We start from the raw sequence: 25,799 nt of genomic DNA, 5'->3' as shown, positions 1-25,799 counted from the left end.
TGAAAATCTCATTGGTGTATAATACCTTGCATGTGTCTCCTAGCTTGGCTAATTAACACCTGAAATGTAAACATTTCTTTGATGCCAACATGGCTTTAAAAAAAAAAATCAAGAAATTAGCATGGTAGTTACGGTTTGTTCCAGAAGAGGGAAGCAAACATCTTTGTAAGAATGAGGAAAAGATTTCAGGATGTGGCATGTTCCTCTTTATTCTGCCAATATCACAATAGAAAATACCCAGGGTACAATATAGAAAGGGGGAACTCATTGTAAGTATGCATTCTAGTTAATAAGCACAAAACAGCAAATTCCTCAAGTCCTTATTTCTTCTAATAGAATGGAAAAAAACAAAAACATTTGATAATCAAGAATTATTCTAGAAATAATGTCATGTAGCATATGAAAAACAAACATTTGCTCCTCTCTGTCGTCTCCATACATATTTGTTTTTAATCAAGAAGAATTGTTTTCCAAAATTGTACAGTGCTTAACATTTTTTCACCTTCTTTTGGATTAACAGCAGGCACATATGCATGGAAGGCTGGACCTGTTGGACAGGACTCTTTTTTTTACCCTATATTAATATGTTACTATGAATAGTAAATTCTAACAACACAGGTCTTGATGATGATGATGTCAACATAATGCAATTTATTTTGTAGTATTTACTTGACTTCTCTTACACAACACTGAACAGTGCTTCTCAAAACAGATTTATCAGAAAACAAGCAAGGACTATATAAGGCCCACATTGTCTGGTATTGCTTATCAGTTGAAATTTTTCCATGTGGGTGGATCCATTCTTTATATTAAGTGGATATCATTGGAGATCTCCTGAAAGAAAACCATCGCTCTCAGTATGTGTTTCCTATATTTTCTTTTTGCATTATCAAATCAGTCCTAAAGACCATTAAAGGGACTCTCCCTCTAGGCAGCAGTTTTTTTGTTTTTGTTTTTTTTTTGTCAATCTTTCTTTTATTGAGGCAGAAGTTAAATGGGATACAGAATAAAGAGGAGGGGATGCATAGTAATTGTACATAGTGGGATCATTGTAACACAGTAGTACATCTCCTACGATTGGTAGCCTCATTTTTTTATTATTAAGTACGCTTTCCAAAGGGTTAAGAACTTGTATTGAGTAGTAGTTATGAAGGTAGCTTCGAACTATACGGTGGTACCGTCAGCGTTAAAGTAAAAGAAACAAGAGTAAAACTGATGAAAAACATATGAAATACAATCTATGCTTGACTTGGCATGGAAATAACAGAGAAATAGACAGGCTATGGGACACACAGCCTGGTTAAGCAGTTATTCTGAGCTGGGTTCAGGCTAATTAGGCATAAGATGTTGCTACACAAGTTGTATATATTGATATCGCTTTCCCATAATGCTTCCCTACTCTGCTTATCAGGACATGCAATTTATACGATTAACTAGGGCAAAACTAGTGTGCTTAGTCATAAAGTATGCTCAGGGAAAATATGCTAACTAAGAATAGTTATAGGCATCTGCCACGCTGCGCCCAGGCTATGCTTATCTGATGATTTGTAGTCCAGGAGAGCTCAGATGGTAACACCAGTTTAGGGAGTACCAGTCCACCTCATATGTTGTGCTGCGTCCGTGTCGGGTGCCCCTGGTCACTGGTTTGGTGTCTGACATCCATTTCAGCCTATTCCCCTCTGCGGCAGTGATGAAGTTCGGGCAATCCAGCCTGCGCCCCCCAGACTTCCGTTCAGGCTTCTGGTCCCCCTTTTGGTTGTGTTCGGCTCTCGATATCGGGGTCCCCTGGGTTGCTGATCGGGCTTGTGTGGGCGGGAGGCATACAGTGCATCAGGTCGTGTATGGCAGGGGATTCCCGTGTGGTTCTGCTGTCTCGTAAGGGTGCTGCTCCGTGCCGGCTCATGCCAGGTAGCTAGGGGTCTTCCAGTCTGGTGCCTTCTCCCACCCCGGTCAGTGCTCACCCAGAGATGCAAGGTGCTCCGAGGGGGCGACCACGGAGTGAGTCCCCGTTGGGCATTTGGGTGACTCACCACCGGTCGGCGGGTAAGTTGCTTGGGCCGCCATCTACTCGCTCTCCTCCGGCTTCCCGCTTTCCAGTTCTCCCCTGAGGCCCGGTTAACAGTCGCGGGTTGCCTGCTGGAGCTTCGTGGGGTAGTTATCAGTGGGGTTTCCTCTGGGGCATCCCCATTGGTAGCGAGCTTGGCCCAGAAATCTGCGAGCAGACGGTCGAGCCGTTCTGAAAGGGGGGGCAGTGGGAGCCCCGGTGCTGGGTGATGTGCGGCGTCGGCCATCTTGTGCCTCGTGGGTTCGATGTTGTCGATGGTAAGTCGAGCGTGTTGCCCCAGTCCTGGGCCATGGGCTGCTTGTGCCGGGATAACCCTCTCCGGCAGGGGGGGGGGGAATGGAGTGTGCCGGGGAGACCGTCAGCGATGTGGGCCACAGTCGGCTGAAGGAGCGGCCGCCTCCTCCGCGCCGTGTGTGTAGGCCGCATGTAGGCCTCGGATCGATCCCCTGGCTGCAACCTGCCGATTTTGATCTCGGCTCTGCTTGTGCAGTACTGTGGTGGTATGTCCTTGTCTCTAGGGCTCTAAAGCAGGCATATGGTGGTTTGGTTTCAGGATTTTTCTTGGGTTTTTGCTTTTTTGGCTCAGAGCTCATCTAGTGTGCGACTGAGCTGCTTGGCTGCCAGGCTCCGCCCCCCTCCTAGGCAGCAGTTTTTACTCACCTGGTTCCAGCGCCGGGAGCCTCGTGAAGCTGCGCCCCCTATTTCGTCAAAATGAAGAAATAGGCAGGCGCGAGCAGGGAGCAATCAGACGCTTCCATTTGGAAGTGTCATTGCTCCCTTGTGCGCATGCGCGGCTTCGCTGCACATGCGCACATACTTCAGAGGGCGGCATTCATGCCGCCCTCTGAAGTCCTGAGCACACTACCGCGCATGCGCGCGGTGTGCGCGGCCACGAGCTGAGCTGACTGACAGCTCAGCTCGCGGTCTTTGCCCGCCCCCCTCCTCTGCTGACAGGCAGAAGAGAGAAGGGGCGCACACAGTGCCTTCTCTCTCCTGCACACGTCAGACGTATTTTAATACGTCTGACGTGTACAGGGCCTTTTTAGGGCCCTGCATGATAGGAAGTCCCTCTGGTGGCCGTCTGAGTGACGGCCACTGGAGGTATTCCTATCAATCAATGTAAACACTGTATTTTCTCTGAAAACACAGTGTTTACATTAGATTGCCTGCAGGGAGCTGTAGATCATACCTGAACAACTACATTAAGCTGTAGTTGTTCAGGTGACTATAGTTGTTCAGGTGACTTTAACAGTCCAAAATGTATGGTTTACCCTGCTGTGTCCCAGAGGAAAGACTGATATCAGAATGAAACATTGAATACAGTGAGGGAAAAAATATTTGATCCCCTGCTGATTTTGAACATTTGGCCACTGACCAAGAAATGATCAGTCTATAATTTTAATGGTATGTGTATTTTAACAGTGAGAGACAGAACAAACAAAAAAAAAATACAGAAAAATGCATGTCAATGAGTGAAATAAGTATTTGACCCCTTTGACTTAGTACTTGGTGGCAAAACCCTTGTTGGCCATCTCTGAGGTCATATGTTTCTTGTAGTTGGCCACCAGGTTTGCACGCATCTCAGGAGGGATTTTGTCCTACTCCTCTTTGCAGATCCTCTCAAAGTCATTAAGGTTTCGAGACTGACATTTGGAAACTCGAACCTCCAGCTCCCTTCACAAATTTTCTATGGGATTAAGGTCTGAAGACTTGCTAGGCCACTCTAGGACCTTAATGTGCTTCCTTTTTGAGCCACTCCTATGTTGCCTTGGCTGTGTGTTTTGAGTCATTGTCATGCTGGAATAACCATCAATGTCCTGGCTGAGGGAAGGAGGTTCTCACCCACGATTTGACGGTACATGGCCCCGTCAATCGTCCCTTTGATGCGGTGCAGTTGTCCTGTCCCCTTAGCAGAAAAACACCCCCAAAGCATAATGTTTTCATCTCCATGTTTGACGGTGGGGGTAGTGTTCTTGGGGTCATAGGCAGCATTCCTCCTCCTCCAAACTCGGCGGGTTGAGTTGATGCCAAAGAGCTCGATTTTTGTCTCATTTGACCAGAACACTTTCTGAATCATTCAGATGTTCATTGGCAAACTTCAGACGGGCCTGTACATGTGCTTTCTTGAGCAGGCTTCAGTCCTTCACAGAGTAGTGTTACCAATTGTTTTCTTGGCGACTATGGTCCCAGCTGCCTTGAGATCCTTAACAAGATTCTCCCGTGTAGTTCTGGGCTAATTCCTCACTGTTCTCATGATTATTGAAACTCCACGAGGTGAGATCTTTCATGGAGCACCAGACCGAGGAAGACTAACGGTTATTTTGTGTTTCTTCCATTTGCGAATAATCACACAAACTGTTGTTACCTTCTCACCAAGCTACTTGGCGATGGTCTTGTAGCCCACTCCAGCCTTGTGTAGGTCTACAATCTTGTCCCTGACATTGGACAGCTCTTTGGTCTTGGCCATGGTGGAGAGTTTGGAATCTGATCGATTGCTTCTGTGTACAGGTGTCTTTTATACAGGTAATGAGCGGAGATTAGGAGCACTCCCTTTAAGAGAATGCTTCTAATCTCAGCTTGTTATCTCTATAAAAGACACCTGGGAGCCAGAAATCATGCTGACTGATCAAGTACTTATTTCACTCATTGACATCAATTTATAATTTTTTGACATGCATTTTTCTGGATTTTTTTATTTTTTTTATTCTGTCGCTGACTGTTAAAATACACCTACCATAAAAATTATGGACTGATCATTTCTTTGTCAGTGGACAAACGTTTAAAATCAGCAAAAAATACTTTTTTCCCTCACTGTAAAACACTCCATGACATAAAACTTACCAGGAAAGGTTAAAGGAACTTAACATGTATAGCTTGGAGGAAAGATGAGACAGGGGGGATATGATAGAAACATTTAAATACATAAAGGGAATCAACACAGTAAAGGAGGAGACTATATTTAAAAGAAGAAAAACTACCACAAGAGGACATAATCTTAAATTAGAGGGGCAAAGGTTTAAAAATATCAGGAAGTAGTACTTTACAGAGAGGGTAGTGGATGCATGGAATAGCCTTCCAGCTGAAGTAGTAGAGGTTTACACAGCGAAGGAGTTAAAGCATGCTTGAGATAAGCATAAGGCTATCCTAACTATAAGGTAAGGCCAGATACTGAGAGTATTAAGGTTGGGCAGACTAGATGGGCTGAATGGTTCTTATCTACCGTCACATTCTATATTTCTATGTTCTTTTTATCAAATCACACATGATCTAAATCTTGTTTCCAAGAGTGGACAAATAACCTTGTAGGGTTGTGATAAAACAATTTCATGTACACGTTCGAGAGTCTTATTTATTTTTTGCACAAACGGGTCACAAAATACATAAAATTACAACTAGTTTAATTATGTTACATTTTAAATTGATTATTCCACCCCTGAACATGTCAAATTATGGTGACAAATACACAGTGCAGGACTGCACTACAACTATTGGGGGATGGAGCGCACATCTTACAAATGTGCTTTAAAACCAAATAAAACCTGTGTTTAGTATTATGGCAGCTTTAAAACCCACACAGAATGAAATGCATTTCCTTACCTACATCATATAGCGAAGCAGTGAGATGTAAGATTTTAGGGACTACATACTACATAGCTTAACTCATCATTGCAAGATGTTTGCATGTTATAGGATGGCTAAGGTTAGAGAGCCATGGGAGGCATTCACATTCACAATAACAAATCTTTCATGGCTGAGAGATGACTTACTTATGAAAGAGGTGCGAAGTTTTTTCATAGAATATAAACTAGAAAGACTCCACATGCAAGAAGCCACTTTCAGCATTCCTTAGTGAAGCAACAAAAGAAGGAAAGACAGACACCACAACAATATATAGGCAACACAGAAACATGAACAAAAATCAGAAATGGCATGTAAGATAGACAGAGGACATCACTCAGGAGAGGGCACCTGACAGACCTTCTTGGAATAGAACAGTCTTTTTTAGTAAGTCAATAGCTGACATAGGTGATGGGATTTATTGTCTACCAACAGTTGAAAGTCTGCAGGTTGCTCTCTTCTGGTGTTAGTACATGTAAGCAACAATGGAACATGAAGAAACATACTTTTTTGGCAATTGTCGTGAAAAAGAATACAATTATATTTAATGGCTTTAGATGGCAGAAATGTTTATGACTGAATACATGGAAATAATCTTAAAACAACATAATGTAATATGTTCTAAATGAAATGTACCTTCAGTTATGACTAATTTTAGGAAACTTAGATCAGTCATGAACCGTCCTTTAATAAACGGATCGCCATGAAGCAGTTGTGTGGCGAAGAATAATTATGTTGTAAGAACAAATTCTTTTCAGTTTACAGAGACTCCACTCATATTTGCTAGAGTTATGTTGCGTGCAGAATATAAATTTTATTATCCGATAACAGGTTAGGCTGTCTGTGCATTCATTTCAAATGTAATAACCACATTTTGTTTTTCTTCTATAGATTTGTTTTCTGACTAGGGTTGTTAGGATTGTTTAGCAATACTGTCCCTTTAAACATGCAAGACCGGATTTGCCATAAGGCCACGGAGTCTATATAGCAGGCAGGAGAGGGAAGGCATGGCTGGTGGGGAGATTAAAGATGCATTTCTCTGCGCCAGCCAGATGAAGCTCACTTTATTACAGAGGTGCAGACAGCAACATTTCCTACTATACCACCAGGGACCAGAATTCACACCTCCCTGATCAAATGTATGACTCAGGGAATGTTCTTAATAAAAACTGCTTTTTTTTTTTTTTAAAGCAGCGTCTCAGCCCCTATTAACCCACTACATATTCTCTTGCCACAAACCCTATACCAACTTTTCCCCAACCACAGCCTCTTTTCCCCCTCACACACATAACAGTCACTGTCTCCAACACACACAACTGTCCACACCACTCCAAAATGCACATTACAGCCCCTATCTCCAGCACGCATACACTAAAGACTGACCCCCCACACAAATTCCCTAAACCCCTAATTTCTCCACCCACACACACAGCCCAAATTCCCCCCACACACTCTGCAGCCCCATTCCCCCCAAAACTATAGTCACTATACCACCAAATACACCTTAATACCCCATCGTCTCAAACACACCCTACAGCCTCTATCCCTCTTCGCACACACACACTACAGTCCCTATTTACATGCCCCACATACCTCCTTACAAACAGCCCCATCCACACAAACAGCTCTCCAACGCACACAACCCTGCAAGTGACATATCCCACACACGCACAAACCCCACAAGCAGCCCCCCACACAAATCCCACATAAGTAACACAAAAGCAGCCTCCACACATATACAAACACCCTAGCATTAACGCATCTAATCAAATACCCCATAGGTATATATGTGTGTGTGTGAGTATATCTATATTATTATTATATTGCTTATTCCGCAGCACTTTACATATATACATATATATATATATATACGCACACACAAAAACACATTGAGTAAACTGGCCTTGATGCAGCTAAGAGGGTAAATCTGGCCCTGTAACCATGCATAATATTTGCAGAATATGAATCAAGCATAGATTAGAAAAATAACTTCCTGTTCCCAGTGTTATGATGTGAATAATTTTCTATTATCACAGTTAGTTACACATCAGTAGATGGTAAATCCTCAGTTTTTAATATTTTACTTTTAAAATTAGATGATTTGTTGGAAGAATATTTCAAAACAGAAAGTTGTCCTGTTAGTCCTAGGTCAAATAGTTTTCCCCTTAACATAGGTGGGGTTACAATGCCTCCCATGTTTTACTCAGATACATATGGCTTTTACATGCCGTCAAGCCTTGCAATAAAACTGTTGAACAGAAGTATGTAGAATGTATATGTTGCTCGAGGGAAATCAATTAATTAATCATGACCGTTCCTTCTGGATCCCCTCCTGTGATTAATTACTAGATTTCACTCCCAACAGCACATGAATTCTACAGACTCCCAACAGCACATTTTATGTACTGCCCTGGAGCTTCTAGATGTAATGAGTGCCTTAGGAAAGAAACATAAAAATTTAGGTAATTGTAAATTGTGTCAGTGAATCTGTAAGACTAACAGCCCTGTGTAGTTGGGCCCCTTTTGCTATATACTTACATTTATGCAGAAAAAAGCATTGTATTGTAAAAGTAGTGTAAAAAAATATGCATTCTATGGTAGGCAGACAAGAAATTACCATCTAGTTTTTTTTTTTGTAAGTAATGGCCTGTGAGCGGAGACATGCTATGGTGATACGTTTGTTGATAAATGGTCATATGCATCATAGGATAAAGCAGCCCACAGTGGTATTGATTTTGTAGCCATCAAACTTGGTCATCAACCAGACTGCACAAATATGTTTATTAATGCAGAAATGTTGCCGGTGAAGGACACATTGGCTGACCTCCTTGCTTAAAGGACCACTCTAGGCACCCAGACCACTTCAGCTTAATGAGGTGGTCTGGGTGCCAGGTCCCTCTAGGATTAACCCTTTTTTTTTATAAACAAAGCAGTTTTAGAGAAACTGCTATGTTTATACTGAGGGTTAATCCAGCCTCCAAAACCTCTAGTGGCTGTCTCATTGACAATTGAAAATCACAGTGAGAAGACGCCAGCGTGCATAGGAAAGCATTGTAAATGCTTTCCTATGCGACCGGCTGAATGCGCGCGTGGCTCCTGCCGCGCATGCGCATTCAGCCGATGACGTTGCGAGGAAGGAGGAGAGGAGGAAAGCTCCCCGCCCGGCGCTGGAGAAAGGTAAGTGTTTAACCCCTTCCTCTCTCTAGAGCCCGGCGGGAAGGGGACCCTGAGGGTGGGGGCACCCTCAGGGCACTATAGTGCCAGGAAAACAAGTATGTTTTCCTGGCACTATAGTGGCCCTTTAAGCACTCTAGTTTGACAAATAAATAGTTGCATGGTCATAGGACTTCTTGGCCATCACCTGCATCTCATTTAAACCAGACACATGATTCCATCTCAGCTTATTTCTTGGGCTATAATTCCCACTTTAAAAGTATAAATTCACAAAGCCTTATTACCTCCTGATGGCTGTCGTGTTTTGCGTGGAGACCTTGGTTGTCTCTGATAGGGGTCATTTGAGCCATAGAGTTCAATCGTACCAAGGTTCAACAAGACTGTCTTCTGGATATAGTCAACCATTGCAATGCCATTACAGTTTCCAAAAACTACTCTGGAAGTTGAGTAAATAATGAAAACACAGAAAAACAAGATAAGTAAAATATATTCAATTTCTTTTTATAGTCGTTTGTTTAACATACTGATAACTTCTGCTCAACACACACACACACTGCTGCCAGACAACCTCTAGGTTTAAAAATCACAAGTTTTCACCATTGGTTATTCTTTCAGAATGTAAACATTTGTATTAGACCTATGCAACAGTTTGATCTTCAAACTCCTGGCCGGTCTCAATGGTGTATCGTCCCTCCTTGTTGGCCACAAACTAATTGTTGAGGTCCGAGCAAAGTCACTGTCACTACTCCTGAGCAGGGTGTGCTGCAGCGAGGCTGCCATAGCTCTCCTTAATGTTCGATTCAGGCAACAGAAGAAGCTCCGCAATACTTTATCCAGGTGAATATGTTTTATAGAAACATACAAAAGAATGGACTTGGCAATGTTTTGTACATTAAGGGGTTTATTCACTATAAAAACAATTTAGTTATACCAAATTGAACAACATTTAGGCAAATTTAGCTGATCTGGGGAAAAGAAAACTGCATCTGAGCTGAAGATACAGCTTGGTATGTTTAGCCTAATTCTGTCATTTGGACTTAGTACATTGGTACTAAGGTTGACTTTGATGCAGTCTGGAGTTTAGTGAATGTTCCTGTAAATTTGTCTGTTAAATCTAAATCTTACTAAGGCATTTCAAGCTTCTAAAATACATAACGGTCATGTGACAAAGGAAGTGTCTGCCTAAAATAATCAATTAGCAAGTTGGTCAATTTCATAGAAAAACATGCCACACACAACCATTAATCACAGTAGAATACGAGACATATAATGAATTGTGTGAAATTATATTTAATTTACAAAAAAATATATATAATTCACTTTTACCATTATTAATGTGCACATATAGCTGCGGACTACAGTGTGTCCAAATTGTGCATTCAGAAAGTATTTAAATCATCTTATTTTTTTTTTTTTGTATTGCAGCCTTATGCTGCAATTGTTTGCATTATTATTTTCACTTCACTCTACACTCAATACCGCCTAACGACAATAATTTGAAATGTTTGCAAATTTATTAAAAATAAATATATCTGAAATATTACATTGACATAAGTATGCATACCCTTTGCAATGACACTTGAGCTCAGATGCCTCCCATTTCTCTTGATCATCGCTGAAATGTTTCTAAACTTTAGGTTAAGAGTCTGAATAGCTATCCAATGTGATATTTCAGTTACCTACTTTTGTTTAATATATTTGCAATGGTGTAAAAATCTGCGTTTGCTTTGTTATTATGGGGTACTGAATGTAGATTAATGTGCAAAGAAAATGTTTGCAATTGTAGCGTAAGGCTGAAATAGTAAAAACATGTGAAACCAAATGGAGAGGGTTGAATATTTTCTGGATGTACAGCATGTGCTATAAACTGAATAAATGTAGTAGTTCTAATATTTCAAGACTTGTATCACAAAAACAAACAAACAAAAAAACAACAACATTCAATTTAATCTTTACATTGTACTAGCCCCACTGCAGAGATTAAATATTTAATCTAACATTCCAATACATTGCCCTTCCTGGGATGTTCTACTATACCACAGGCATATGGAGATTTCCAATACGTTGCCCTTCCTGGGATGTTCTACTATACCACAGGCATATGGAGATAGCCAATGCCTTTGGAATAATGAGTGGCTCCCTTCACATATGCCTTGCCCCAAATTATAAGATCAGCTTCTCACAATGCTTGGATGCCAATCGCACCATTAGGGGGCACAGCCACTCCATCCGTTCTAATGGGCCATGCTGTGTGTTGAGTAACGTTCAGGTAAGTACATCTTTTAATCCATATTTATCCCCGGCACAACATCTAGACTAGATGTTTCCCTACCTAAATGTGAAATTAATTAAAATGATTGCAAAAAGTGTAGAAAATGGGTAGATACTGAATAAAATATTAAATACAACATTCTTATTATAGCAAATGGGGTTGAAAACTACACTTTTAACATGTGCATTTGAAATATAAAACCGTGTGTACTTACAGGCCATAAGCAGAGTTAATTGCCAGACTGGTTATCTGTTGTGGGGGTTCTCCACCAACCCATACAAGTTGCGTAACCAATTCTATCTGGTATCCTGGAGACTGCTTTAATGGAGTGCTTTTAACCCTGTTATAGAAAGGATCAAACATAATAAATCTTTAGTTTTTATGACAGTAAACAATAGAACAATACAAATATAAGAAATGTAGTTTCTCTTTGTACTATAATTTTTATTTAAGTTATAAGCATTAATGTGTAGAAATTGTGATTCACGTCATTAAAAAAAAAAAAACCACACAAAAAAAAAAACTCTTGTGTAGCAGTGTAAGTACAGACACATACCCTAAATAATTGTTTTATAGGTGGCTTTTTGTTTTCTAAACATAATTCAGATGCATGCATTTTGGCTCATCCTATTACTCACATCAGATACAATAATAGGGATAAAAAATACTTGGCTACAAAGTTGGAAAATATTTCTACAAAGCTTCCTGCTGGTATAATAAAATTCTCAAGAAAATCCATTATATCGATGGTCCAGTTAAGCCCAGAAGGTTTTCTCACAAGTCTGTTGTATGTTGTGCCTTTGCTTTCATACTAGTATTTATTTATCCCCACTGGCTGAGCTTTAACGTATATTCTTCAGCTTCTTTTAATGGAGTTCTGTAGTCTGATCTCCAAGCTGTGAAAATGCAAGAGTCAGAATTGTGGCTCAGATCTAAACTCTTGCACTTTCCAAAGATTGTCATTATAAGGTGCAGTCACCATGGAAACCGATGGAATATTTCTGTTCCACGTTTAGCACATTTCCCAAGAACCACTCTTGATTAAAATGGCCCAATGAGTTTAGGTATTTAATTTGCTGCCTGCAGATCACTGTCATCTGGTGCTCTTTGCAGTTATCGTTGCAATTTTTCCTTCTGCATTATTTATTTGATTATATGAGGATGTTTTAATTTTGTCACTATGTTTCTCAAAGAAATACAAGAACAGACGACCATTAACTGTTCAAACTCAATCCAGATAAGATAGAGAATATATAATTTAAATCTCAGCCAAAAAAAGCACTACTTCTCAATAGGATGCAAACCGACAACTCCTCTCCCCAAAAGGGAAATCGCTGTAGTAGTATTGGTGCTTAAAGTAGCCCTTTAAACTATAACTGACATTTTTTTAAATGACAATCGTTTCAAAGAGGCATTATGGACACTTGAATAAGGCCACCAAAAACAGAGAATTCAGCACCTACAGATATATTTCTAGTAGTTAACCTGCACCTTGAAATATCTCTAAGTGTTAACAAAACAAACACCACAAATACCTTGCCTGACTTGATGACATGTATAGGCAATGCAAACAAATGATTGCTCATGAATCAATTCATGGACAAATAGGCTCTTGTACTACAATATAGCATAACAAATACACATACACTGTCCATGAAATTTCTTTTTTTTTTTTTTTACTGTTAAAGAAACACACACAGAACTTGCAATGTCCACATAGAACATGATGGGTTACCTACACACCTGTCACCTATTAGCAACATCAATGTCTAGTTTATTTTAGTTAATTCCTTAATAAAAGACTATGAAGCTTGACATGACAAGATTACTGTGTAAATCGTGAGTTAACATTTTCTGAATGCAGGAGCATTACCAACAGTAAACAGATCTGTGAAATTTGGATTTTGATAGAAACAGAGTCGAACGAGATTTAATGTACCAATGCTGGATTGTAATGAACCTAGAAATGGAAAAAAACTGTTGTATTCCCAAAGACTCAAGCTACCTTAACCTGTACAGATAGGCTTTTCCGTAATTGCATAGATCCGCATGATGATATTTTAAAGTGTACTACTCATTTGAAATATATTAAAACAAGCAAAACATTTATAGGGTAATAATAATTTGATTATTTTATAACCAATATCTTCTACTGAAATACTTACTAAACATGCACCTAAAACTCTAGAATGCCTACCTTAAACAGGGCACATTGTCCCGGATGCCATCAGAAGAACTGCTGCTTGTGGAAGGATGAGACTGAAGAACAATGGGCTGGGAGTTGGGCCCTCCACTTGGAGTTGGCACTTGTTCAATGTCAGGGGATTCAAGGTCATTTATTTCATAGAGCAATCTGACTTCCAACATCTTCAACCAAAGAGAAAAAGAAGCCTAATTGAGTACTGGACTTATTATGGAACTATTCACTGGTATTGCCTAATAATTATTTGAGGTCTAGTCCTACCTAATAAGAGCAGATTACTCCTAAGCCTTTCTATGTGTCATTGGCTGAGCTTTTAATTAATTGCATGTAACTAATTATGTTCCATAGTATATGAAATAAAACAAAGTAAAGCAAAAATTTTAATTATTAATGCATTTATTAAATGTAAAAAAGGTAAAATGTACATAATTATTGTAGTGTGGTTTTGGTAACGTTAATCCATAAATTATAAAATGTGTAAGAATAAAAAAAAAAATTGAGTGTACTAGTACCACTGACAATATTAAAATTTGGTTTTGCCAATTAAAGAACACCAATATCTTTACCGGTATCACATCTGTTGTCACTTCCTGTTTGCTGAACCTGTAAATGATTACGTGTGCTGAGACACCAGCTATACAGAGCATCCTGCTTTCTGGGCACCAGGAAATCATCTGGATGGCGTATGGATCTTCGTCTACAATGTCCGTGTTCGGCTTGTCTTCTTTATTTCGAGATTTCTCAAAAACCTTTGCTGTCTTTAGCTTGTACAGAACTTGCAATGTTACTGGAAGGAGTCAAGCAAACACAAATCCATAATAAATATTGTGGAGCTTTTTTTGTTCAGATGGGGTTCTGCAATACGCATATCCTACAGCTACAGCATATCACACTATTAAAACTATAACTATAAAAAATATTCCCTTTGCAGCAGAAAAGATAGAATACAAAATGTATTCAAATCCTGTATTGTACATAAAACCTTGGCAATAAAGAAATCTGTATATTAGAAATAATTAGGGATTTTAAAACGATCTTACTAAATATCCTGTAACCAAACTTGTGTTGTACTGTTTTCACCTAACTGAGGTTCCAGACGGAGATTGACATTTTCGTTTAGCCAAGTGTGAAAAGGTATACAGGTGACAAAGTGCAGCTTGCTTGAGGGAATATTAATCCTAATAGGATTCATCATTTGGCAGTTTAAAGGGACATTACAGTAACCAAAACTACAGCTTAATGTAGTTTTTCTGGTGAGTATAATCATTGCCTTCATGCATTTTCATGCAAACACTGCCTTTTCAGAGAAAAGGCAGTGTTTATATCGCCCCCTAGGGACACCTCCAAATGGCCACTGGAGGTGCTTCTTGGGGCAGTGCTGCACAGTAGGCAGCACTGCCTTTCAGCATCTCAATGCTGGATTTTGGCCAGATGCTGATTGGCCAAAACTGTGTTTGGCCACTATGGGAAAGCATTGGATTGGCAAAAAAAATCTGAAATTCTGATGTCACCAAGGAGGCGGTTCAGGGGTGTGGTCAGCGTAGGCGGACCCGCGCAGCACTGGAAGTAAGGCGAGTTTTAACATTTGCTAAGGGGGGTGGGGGGGGGGGGGGGGAAGGAGGGGGTGGCAAGCTGCCTAAATGGTGGATTAAACACTATAGGGTCAGGAAGACATGATTGTGTTCCTGACCCGATAGTGTTCCTTTAAAGGCACAGTAGGACCTGTATTTACAAAAGCAAATTGGAAGTGATGCCGAAAAGATAGATTGTAACAGCTAGAAAAGTTTGTTTTTTTTCCATATTTAATCTAACAGTCTTTTTCATATTTATGGAAATACTTCAATGCAGGCATAAGGTCTGAGGTATGGGAGCATTTTGGAAGGGCAGTCATTAAAAGGACATTGTAGGCACTGTAAGTCCTTAATTTTATTGAAGTGGTTTAGTGTCCGGAGTATCCTGGCACAGTCCTATTCAGCATCTAACCATTTTTAAAGGGACACTAGTGGTGTCTTGTGACTGGTGCAGTGTCCCAGTCCGACTTAGTCCTCCAATTTATTTTTTATATATTCCTTATTTTTGTTGTGCATAAGATTGATATACATGCATGTGTTGCCACAATAGCAAACATAAGCAGTTCAAATTGTATAATACTATGGCACATGAGGAAACTGCACAGATCTTGCCAGTAGTTGTGTGATCAAGAGGAGTAGAAAGACATATTATATATTCTGACATAAATGTAACAAAGTAAAGTGAAATATGAGTGAAAATCAAATAGCAAGATAAATGCCTAATGCTCTGAAAATATAGCACATTAAGGTTATGGTTACATAGGTATAGGTTAAATAGGTGATGACAGTGGCAGCGTCCCTGAGAAGGTGGGCATGTATAACTCCTCATATGCGCCTAAGTCAGTCCCCTGGCTATCCTATGCCCTTCGGGCAGACAGTGCAATTAAGCCCTGTGGTAAGCTGCAATCGGGGCACCAGTCAAAGTCTAGTAAGTGTTACCACTCCGCAGATGTGTGCTTGGCATCTCCCAGGCAGCTGGATCTGTGGTGCTGGCAATTGCTGTAGTCGTATCTGGCCTGTGCAGGGGTATCGCCCACACCGCCGCTGGTTGATGGGGCCTTGGCTCCCAACTTGTCTTAATAGTTAGGGTTGTGGCACCCTCCGCTTCTTCCGCCTGGCGAGAGTCCGGATGGATGGTTTGCTGTGGGTACCCCCGTTCCGGGCGATATATATGGGTCGCTGAGTGGGTGGGGGCAAAGTAGGTTTCAGTGGGTTTGCCGATGTAGTGTCCGGGCAACTGATTATTTTGGACCAGAAGACTTCAAACAGTGCGTCCAGTTTATCGAGCATGGAGGGCAGTTGGACGCAGGGCATGGGTCTGCACGTGGCGTCCGCCATTGCGCAGGCAACAGGAGTGTTGATACTGGAGTAGGGCAGCTGGGACACTGCCACTTTGGCACTGATTTGAAGTACCAGGATATCCCTCACCGGCAGGGGGGTACTGTTTTTTTTGAGGAGACCACGGCAGGACGATTAAGCTGTATGAGGAGGGATCGGCCGCCTCCCTTTCACCAACACTCTTATTGGCCGTGGGTCTGCTCCAGTTACACTAGTTTAATGCTAAACAGGGCCGGACTGGGACAAAAATTCAGCCCGGGCAATTAAAGGCAGAGCAGCCCACTATTAGGGGCGGGGCCAGAAAGGGGGCATGTCATGTCACCACCATTGACACGCACACCCCCTTGCCCCCCACCAAATGAGTATGTTAATGTGACGCTCCTCCAGAGCTAAAATAAATGGCATGAGTTTTTTTTTTGGGGGGGAGAGGGTGGTTTGAGTTTGTGCTGCGTTTGCTGGCGATTCGTCTCTGGTGTCCTCAATAGTGGGATACCAGAGATCAAAACAGGAACCGGACTGTTAAAGAGTGTTGTGCATGTGTGGGGATGTTCCTTGTGTTGTTGTATATGTTTGGACGTTGCATGTGTGTAGAGCAATTGTGTATGTGAAGGGGTCTGTTTGTGGCGTACTGCATGTGGCTAGGGGCTGTAGTGTCTGTGTCTCTGGGTTGTAAAGTATGTGTGTTTGTGTGTGTGTATTTATATAGGGCCTGTGGAGTGTGTGTTGTACTGTGTGTTTGTGAGTGTATCTAGGGGCTCTAATGTGTGTATGCATATAGGAACTGTAGAGCACATGTGTATAGGGGGGATAATGTATGCATAGGTGGTGTAGTCTGTGCCCAGGGGGTGCAGAATATGTATTTATAGGGGATATAAATTAGTGTGGGTGCATGCAGGGGGTGTAATGTGTGTGTTTATAGGGGTATAACGTATGAGAGTGCAGGGAGTGTAGTGTAGGTTTATGGGGTATAGAGTGTGTTTAGTGTGTGTGTGTAAGTGCAGGAGGTGCAGTGTGGATATAGGGATATAGAGTGTGTATGGTGTGTTAATGCAGGGACTGTAGTGTGTATGTAGGGGTATAGAGTGTATGCAGTGTGTTTGTGTGTTAGTGCAGGGGGTGTAGTGTGTTTGTGTGTTAGTGCAGGGGGTGCTGTGTGTGTAGTGTGTTAGTGCAATGTTTGTTAGTGCAGGGGAGCAGTATGTTTGTGTGTTAGTGCAGTGTGTGTTTGTGTTACTGCAGTGTGTGTTAGTGCAGTGTGTGTTAGTGCAGTGTGTGTTAGTGCAGGGGAGCAGAATGTTTGTGTGTTAGTGGTGCAGTGAGTGTTAGTGCAGTGTGTGTTTGTGTGTTAGTGCAGGGGAGCAGAATGTTTGTGTGTTAGTGGTGCAGTGAGTGTTAGTGCAGGGGTGCAGTGTGTGTAGTGTGTTTGTATGTGTGTTTATGGCCTTAAAGTATTATTATTAAAAAGTAAAAAAAAAAAAAAAATCATTTTAACTTTGCAGGGGGGGAGGGAGCATTCACATACCTGGTGGTCCAGTGAGGGGGCTACGCCACACACACACATCCCTGGCGGTCCAGCGGCAGGTAATTCAGTCTGTACCCCGCAGGGTACAGACCATCTCTCTCTCTCCCTCTCGCGAGCGCCGTTTTTTTCAGAGCGTTGCCGCCGGTTACCATGGCAACGCTCTGATAATCTCGGAGCTCGCGAGAAGATGATAAAGGAAGCTGCTCGCTCCCCTACGGCCCGTGATGGGTTAGACCTCCATCTTGGGGCTGGTGCTGCTGCGCATGGGCCGGCAGGGGAGATCTCTTGGTCTTTCCTGCCGGCCTCGGCCCATGGCCATCGCGGCCCACCGGGCATTTGCCCGGTTTGCCCGATGGCCAGTCCGGGCCTGATGCTAAATGAGAATACCCAGCAATCCAACCTCTCTCTGCTGACCACTTTTAGCCCATTGCTGGTATGAATTTGTATGGCTAGCAGTAATTGTGTAATCTCAACTTTCCAGTAGGAACCAGGCTGTGGGTGCCCAGGAACCCTTACTTTAAAAACAAAAAAACAAAAACTTGAAAAAGGTTTAATGCTGAATGGAGTTACAGAGCCAGAGAACTCAAGGCACTATAACCAATTCAATGACATTGAACGGCTTTAGTCCTTTAGGGCACTCCCCTCTTCCAACCCCCTCCCACCCCCAAAAAAAACCCCTCACGGTTTAGTAAATATACCCCCAATGAATACATACATGCATATTTTATGCATGTAATTATTGGGGGTATAGGCTAAAATAGATTACAAAAGCTGCAGTTCTTTCAGTCTCTTCACGGGGAAATGACCAATTAAAGGTTTCTCATTGAGACTCATGCACACTCACACACACGCGCCCGTCGCTTGTACACTGCTGAAGCTGTTCTGAGGTCTGTTAGGGAGGGAGAGGCAGGCACAAGTAGAGCGTGCCTGCCACTTCCCTTAGCTCAGGAGAGCCAACAGAAGTAGGAAGGAATCCTCCCTGGCTGTTTGATTGACAGCCAGGGGGGAGTTCCCAGTTAATTTATAAACCTTTTATAAACTGGGGTTTAAATGAGCATACCCCTCACCAATAAAGCACTTCAGCTGCTTTTGTGGTGTGGAGTGGCCCTTAGATTGAGGTCTCCAGTGCCCACTATTTTGTTAATTGTTACTGATATTAAAATAGAACTTTATATATTTTTTTATTACATTTTTTTACTATAAATAGTTACATTCTCAGAGACACTATTTTCATTAGAATTTATCTGTACCTGTAAAAGTAACTATATTGTACTGCGTGGCACTGTCATCTAATTTAAGTAGCCTTAAAAGTAACAGATTATAACCGAACTTGACCCTTGATTTAATATTTTTGGATTAAATTTTTAAATTGTTTTATATTTTTGGATACACTTAAACAAAAAAAAAAATTAATATTTAAATCGTTTGAAAAAAATAATTTTAAGATAGCTAGATAGCTTCTTATATTTCATATATTTGTTGATATTTTAATCTTTTGAAAAAACTATTTTAAAAACGTATCCAAAAAATATTAATGTCAAGCCTTATTTGGAATGCCCATGCTGTATTAATCACATTAAGAAAGTGAAATCACAATGTGAAGGTGGTCCTATTTCATTATACAGACGAACTACAAAATGTGTCTGTATTTTTGTCTGTTCAAATATTTAAAAGTGAAAAATAGGAAGGGGTAATTGCTTTCTCCTGTGAGGTCTGTCATTAAGGTGGTAGGGCTATCAAGGCAGTGATTTTGTGAATGACTGCAGCCATAACACTATGGGTATGGGCCTCTGCTTGCATTATACAAGGAGTATTGTTATAGGGCATGCAGTATCACTTTAAATAGGAGACTAAGTTATCATTTGTCTTTTTATTGTACTGATCATTCATAAAAGTAAAACAGAAGATTTTACTTTCATGAATTTATACATCTACAAATATATTTCAGAAAGTGAACACTTACTTGCTGAGGCATCCCAAAATTTGACTGATCCATCGGCATGACTGAGAAACAAAAAGAGTGTCATAAGAACCATTATTGTAATACAAACTATGAGCATTTGTTTATTTAATGTTGGGATAACCAACAGGCATCTCTCCAGCTATTCAACTAAAGTTGTTTGTTTTAGGCAGCAATAAACCCATTATAAAGTAATAACGTAGGATGCATAGTTCAATACAGCTCGAAGGCTACTTCTAGGGTTGTGGTTGGCTGGGTATATCCTGTTTAACCCCTTAAGGACCAAACTTCTGGAATAAAAGGAAATCATGACATGTCACACATGTCATGTGTCCTTAAGGGGTTAAAGGGTTATTACAACCACCATTTTAGTAGCGGGTCATGGTGGTATGAATCTGTATGTGCAGCGTTTCAGTTTGAAAGACAACACATTCAGAGATATTTGTACTTTTGTGCCAAGGGCTAGTTGCACCCCTGGCAAAAGTGACTTAAGCATCCCAGAACAAATACACATTTTTTTTACATTTTCATTAGCGATGCAGACTTGCACGGTAAACAGAACTTTTAACTTATACTAACAATTGACAACCACATTTATTTGTGTAGGACAAAATAAAGATATTGAAGTTGGAGATTTTGGAGAAGTTGGAAATCTTAAGCCTACGTCTTTCAATCTGATTGTCATTTTTACAGTTCAGAAAATAAACACTTATGTTTTTTCACCTGTGGACTCCACGAGGCCTGATGGTGAATAAATTAACTGCAAACATCTAGTTTTCTATAACACATTACAGAACATTCTAAAACATACCCAGTGATTATTATTTCCGGATAGCTCTGTGTTCCAACTCCCCAGTTTCCACCACTAATAGGCCATTCCTAAAAAAAAAAAAAAACGATAGATGTGAATCACAATGCATCCTGGGTACTAGCATTTCGCTGTTAAAATACACACCACAAAACACATTTAGCACATACCTTTTTACTGTAACCTTGTCTCTTTTGTCTGGCGCCAACTGAGTAAAGTGCAGGAATAAGGTCCACAGGGCAATCAGCGAAGTATTCACAGCATGTAACAGGAGATTCATGTATACTCAAGGGATAAGGATTTTCAAATATAGGATATCTACCATAGAGTAGTAAAAAACAACAACAAAACAACAACTTAAGTATGTTTAAAAGAAACACATTTTGTGTTTTTACAGTGATTAAATCACAGAGCCTGCTAAAATCATTGTTTCCGCCAATCAGTTCCTCTATTAGTACATTAAAAGGTATTTTCTCAAAAAAACGTGTGGGTCTCAATAAACGTGTGGGTGTTTAATCCTCTGACTGCCAGAGGGAAGAATAACTGAGCCAACTCTGGTACTAAAAGTGCTAAAGAGCATGAAGTATTTACAGCTACATTTAGCTTACTACATTTGTACTATGCCAGGTATAACTGTTTTGCAGTCCCAAAATCTTAATTTAAGTCTAACAAAGCCTGGTATAAGAAGTGCTGTGTATGCAGGTTGACATATAATAAATAGGGTAGGGGTTAACTTGCGGTGCCTTCCTGTCTGGGTGATTGGCAATTGATCATTGGTTAGGTGTGAAATATCCTCTTTCTGCTAAGCAAGAATGTATGCATTATACAACCATTTATTTTTCTATTATAGGTCGTCTAAGAGATTAAAAAAGTAAAAATAAAATACCACCCCTTGTGCATACTGTGCAAAACAACCTTAAATAATGCTAGTGAAGTAACATTTATAACTTTAAATCCAGTGTGACAAGGGTTAGACATATTGCTTATTATTGTGACCATCCTAAAAGGTTTAAATAGTTAATTTTTCTCTATTGACAAGTTAAACATGATGTGTATTTCTTAGATTTGATCATTTTTGCATCAGAAGTATCACACTGAAAAAAGAAGTTAGTGACGGAGCATAATGTGCAGCTTAAAAGTATCCATTCATTCTACAATAACGGCCATTAGAGAAACTACGTACAACGGGGATTTCAAAGACAATGGGAAAAGAAGTAAGGCTTTTAGCCTTTTTGCAGTAGACCGATTCAGCATTGCCTATATGTCTGTAAATCCACACGTATGAGCTCAGCTAAGCAGATTTGTTCATATCAGTGACACTATATAAGCATTGAGGTATTTCTAGTTCTGAATATGCTGATGAATGGTAAAGACTAGGTCTATGGGCAGAAATTTACACATTTTAACTTCTAGTAAAAAAAAATGAAGGTGATCTTACCCATTTTGTGCAAGGTCTATAACAACTAAATCTTTTTCTAGAAGGACCACTACAGCGTAGGGTTCTTGGAAATCTGAAACACAGATGTTTAAGATATTTAGTACACATCACAATACAAGTCATACAGTTAATTATGTTTCTGTCATTGGACCATTTTGTTCACCCACTATGCACTATAACAGTGATTGCTGGGATGAAATAGTCAGAGGAAACCCTACTTACCACCACTGCAATAGCCAGGTATAAACATCTGGAGAATGATGTCCCCATGATTCCTAGTGCACCCCACTTCTTATTTTAAAACAAGTACTAGCTAACTTTTATTCCTCAATGTTACTGTGCAATAATGACATGGGTGACAAATTATCTTTAAATTAAAATTAATTTATACATATTTTTGTTCTTCAGCAAATGCTTTATTACAGTTGTTACAAATAAAATATCAGAATTAAAGAGGAGTAGTGGGATGAGAATCATCACTCCATCATACACAGATAAAAAAAAATAATCTTTAACTATTAGTGAACTTTAATTGGTAATGAGGTCGGACAAACAAAATATATAAATTGAAATTAACCACCTCCTTGCTCCACAAAATAGGTGAGAACTAAAATGGACTGATGTCAATATCTGCAACTATTTTCAATGATATAGCCATTATTGCTATATATTTTATAATAACAAATATTATGAAATCAAACCAGGTTAATTTTAGGACACTGAATAAATTGCACTAGTTGAGTAAATTGAAAGATCTTCCATTTTAAAGCTTTGGGAAACCCCCTTAAAATCAATTGAATCACATTGTTCTCAGCTTTCTTCTGGGCTCCCAAGAGATCTATTTAGTTATTTGCTGACAAACACATGAAATCAAAGCTTTTTGCTGAGCTGAATCAAAAATGAATAGAAAGATGCAATGCTCAGATGACACTACAGGATCCTGCTAGCCGGTGGGATTAAATTGCAACCACAGTGATTTCCACTGCAGAAAAGGACCAAAGTCATCAGCACAGCAGCATATGCATTACTAGAGACAGAAATAGTGGGAGAACCAGCAAGAAAAGACATCTTAAAACTGGACACCATTTGAGTAATTGTATTAATCACAAATATCTAGATACCAATAACTCATCTGTGAATTTTACAGAGTATAATTTTCACCTTCATGTGTCCTTCTAGCACTTTTATTAGTCTTTTATTTGATTCCCAAGATGAGGCCTCTGATGTGCACACCTTGCAAGTTTCAACATTTCAAATGGACAAAGAGGGACACTTGTATTTTAAGGGTGTGAATAGGGGTGTTGCCATGGGCAGGGTGGAGATATTATAGGCAATCTACTCCGAGAATAGAAGGACATTAAAATAGAAACTAGATTTTTGCTCAAAATAGGGACTGGCACCCCTAAATAGAGAAAATTAGGCAATATGAACATGATTTATGATCTGTGATCTTAACCACCGTTTCAATGTCCCATATCCTGGATTACTAAAGGAAAAATCGATTTTAACAGCCCAAGTTTATGTATAATCTCTAGACCATATTAACGAACATGCTGCATAAGTGCAATTAATAGATGGATGTCACTATGTGGAATAGCTGAAATTGTATGCAAATGCTGGCAGACCATAGTTGTCAATGTACTCAGTAAATGTTGCTTGCGTGGCTATTTAGCACTCTATAAGACACAGGTCAAAGCTCCTGACTCCAGCCAGGTGAAAACATGTGAAGATGTATTTTTCATAATTAGGACTTTTCAGTCCTGCTTTAGAGGCCGAGGATGTCTCCCAAATACTTGTTCCTCGTTATTGCATTATATTGATTATGTCTCCAGAAATGCAGCCAATATTCAACACAAACTCTCACCCTCCTTTTTCACTGCACTCTTTGCGCACTAAGTCTATGCACTATATATAGTTATCCATCTTGGCGCACTCTCGTCTGCAAGAATTGCTGTTTAAATGTCAGGTTTCTATAACCCTCTTTCTCCAGATTGTCCCTCTTCATCTTTTTCTTTCCATTACACTAAATTTATTTGCAACATATTTGTGTTTTTAATAATATCATTGTGGAATATTTTAATGCAATATAAATAAGAAAAATATAAAGGAAACAGTAGAGACAAACATGACAGCAGGACAGCAGGACAGCTTATACCCACTCACCATTAGGATATGGAGTTTCACAGAGAGTTAAAAAATCCACAATGTTATAATCCATTTCTAAAACTGCTGTACTTTTTCCGTGCATGACTGTTAAGCAAGCTCTTCTTCCCACAGTATCGTACGCTAAGCCACCTGATAGGATGATAAAGGGTTCCCTAAAGAAAAGATAAAATAAATATGGAATTGGTTAGAATTCTTTAAAACTTTCTAACGTTACAGGAACCTCCTGACTCAGATTTCTGCTGAACGTCAGCCCTGCAAAGATTGCAGGACTACAGCAGGAAGTGCCCTTTAATGGCTTTGTCCTTACAGCTCAGTGTAAACACTGTCTTTTTCCACAACTGTCAGACTGCAGGAACGAACCAGAGCCACTAGATTAAGCTGTAGTGGCTCTGGTGCTTAAATGACTGTGCAGAGCATCCTATTCCTTGTTTGTTATATTGTAACATTCAAGGACATTTAGCACAACAATTTAGCACATTACATCATTCTTCCTTACATGGATCATATAAAAGTGTGATGCAAATGTGTTATTGTGTGGGAGGTTGATATGTTATGACAGCCTTGAAAGACTGGATTAAATGAAAAATCCACTATCATTCAATCCAAATAACCAGAAGGGGGAAGAAAAAAAAACCAAAAAACAACCAAAGAAACAAAACAAAATGCAAAATTGTATGTGCACACAAAGATATTTTTAATGGTACACCATTTCTTCACATATGGACAAGGGCATGTTTTAAAGGAAATCACCATCAATTATGCTTTACCCCCAAATTTACAGCCTGCACCTGTCTTTCTGGGATATTGGCGACAATGACTAGGCTACCAAATGTACATTTTTAATGCATTTGCATAATATTGTTAAAGAGGATTTATTAGTATTTCAAAAATCCTTTCCTAACTGCCTAAAGTCCAAACCTATTCTAAGCTGAGCCGACTCACTCTCTATTTGCCCAGTACAAACCTGCTCATTAATACTGGGCAGTGACCAATCAAACAAATTGTGGCTAGAGGGTGCGTAATAGTATAGTGAAGATGCTCCCAACACAACTGGACTCTATAAAAACATTACATGGAAATAAAGATATTTATATCTATACAACATTAAATAATTAAGTGCACAGAGGCTGGGGAAGGTGTGACAAGGGTGGCATGGCTAGGGCTGCAGAAATAAAGTATAACGAGCATTATGGCATCATACTATTGTGCTTTAAAAACAGTTAATATATTGTCTAGATCACTTTTACATCTGCTCAGATATATATAAATATATACAGGGAGTGCAGAATTATTAGACAAATGAGTATTTTGACCACATCATCCTCTTTATGCATGTTGTCTTACTCCAAGCTGTATAGGCTCGAAAGCCTACTACCAATTAAGCATATTAGGTGATGTGCATCTCTGTAATGAGAAGGGGTGTGGTCTAATGACATCAACACCCTATATCAGGTGTGCATAATTATTAGGCAACTTCCTTTCCTTTGGCAAAATGGGTCAAAAGAAGGACTTGACAGGCTCAGAAAAGTCAAAAATAGTGAGATATCTTGCAGAGGGATACAGCACTCTTAAAATTGCAAAGCTTCTAAAGCGTGATCATCGAACAATCAAGCGTTTCATTCAAAATAGTCAACAGGGTCGCAAGAAGCGTGTGGAAAAACCAA

General features: G+C 39.9%; 1 protein-coding gene across 3 annotated transcripts in view; it reads right to left on the bottom strand.

Moving 5' to 3' along the window:
• Positions 1-25,799, bottom strand: part of STXBP5 (syntaxin binding protein 5) — a 422,331-nt gene that overhangs the window by 52,765 nt on the left and 343,767 nt on the right. For all 3 annotated transcript variants that reach the window (XM_063443591.1, XM_063443592.1, XM_063443593.1), the window contains exons 10-18: positions 24,133-24,287; positions 21,970-22,042; positions 20,702-20,849; positions 20,535-20,602; positions 19,727-19,767; positions 13,899-14,119; positions 13,327-13,496; positions 11,344-11,469; positions 9,142-9,293 (exon numbers count right to left, since the gene is read on the bottom strand). In XM_063443591.1, the coding sequence (XP_063299661.1) occupies positions 9,142-9,293; positions 11,344-11,469; positions 13,327-13,496; positions 13,899-14,119; positions 19,727-19,767; positions 20,535-20,602; positions 20,702-20,849; positions 21,970-22,042; positions 24,133-24,287 (1,154 nt within the window). The remainder of the gene's footprint in view (positions 1-9,141; positions 9,294-11,343; positions 11,470-13,326; positions 13,497-13,898; positions 14,120-19,726; positions 19,768-20,534; positions 20,603-20,701; positions 20,850-21,969; positions 22,043-24,132; positions 24,288-25,799) is intronic.

The sequence above is a fragment of the Pelobates fuscus genome, chromosome 2, assembly GCF_036172605.1.
Source record: "Pelobates fuscus isolate aPelFus1 chromosome 2, aPelFus1.pri, whole genome shotgun sequence".
Classification (NCBI taxonomy): Eukaryota; Metazoa; Chordata; class Amphibia; order Anura; family Pelobatidae; genus Pelobates; species Pelobates fuscus.
This window is presented reverse-complemented; position numbering and strand designations above follow the sequence as displayed.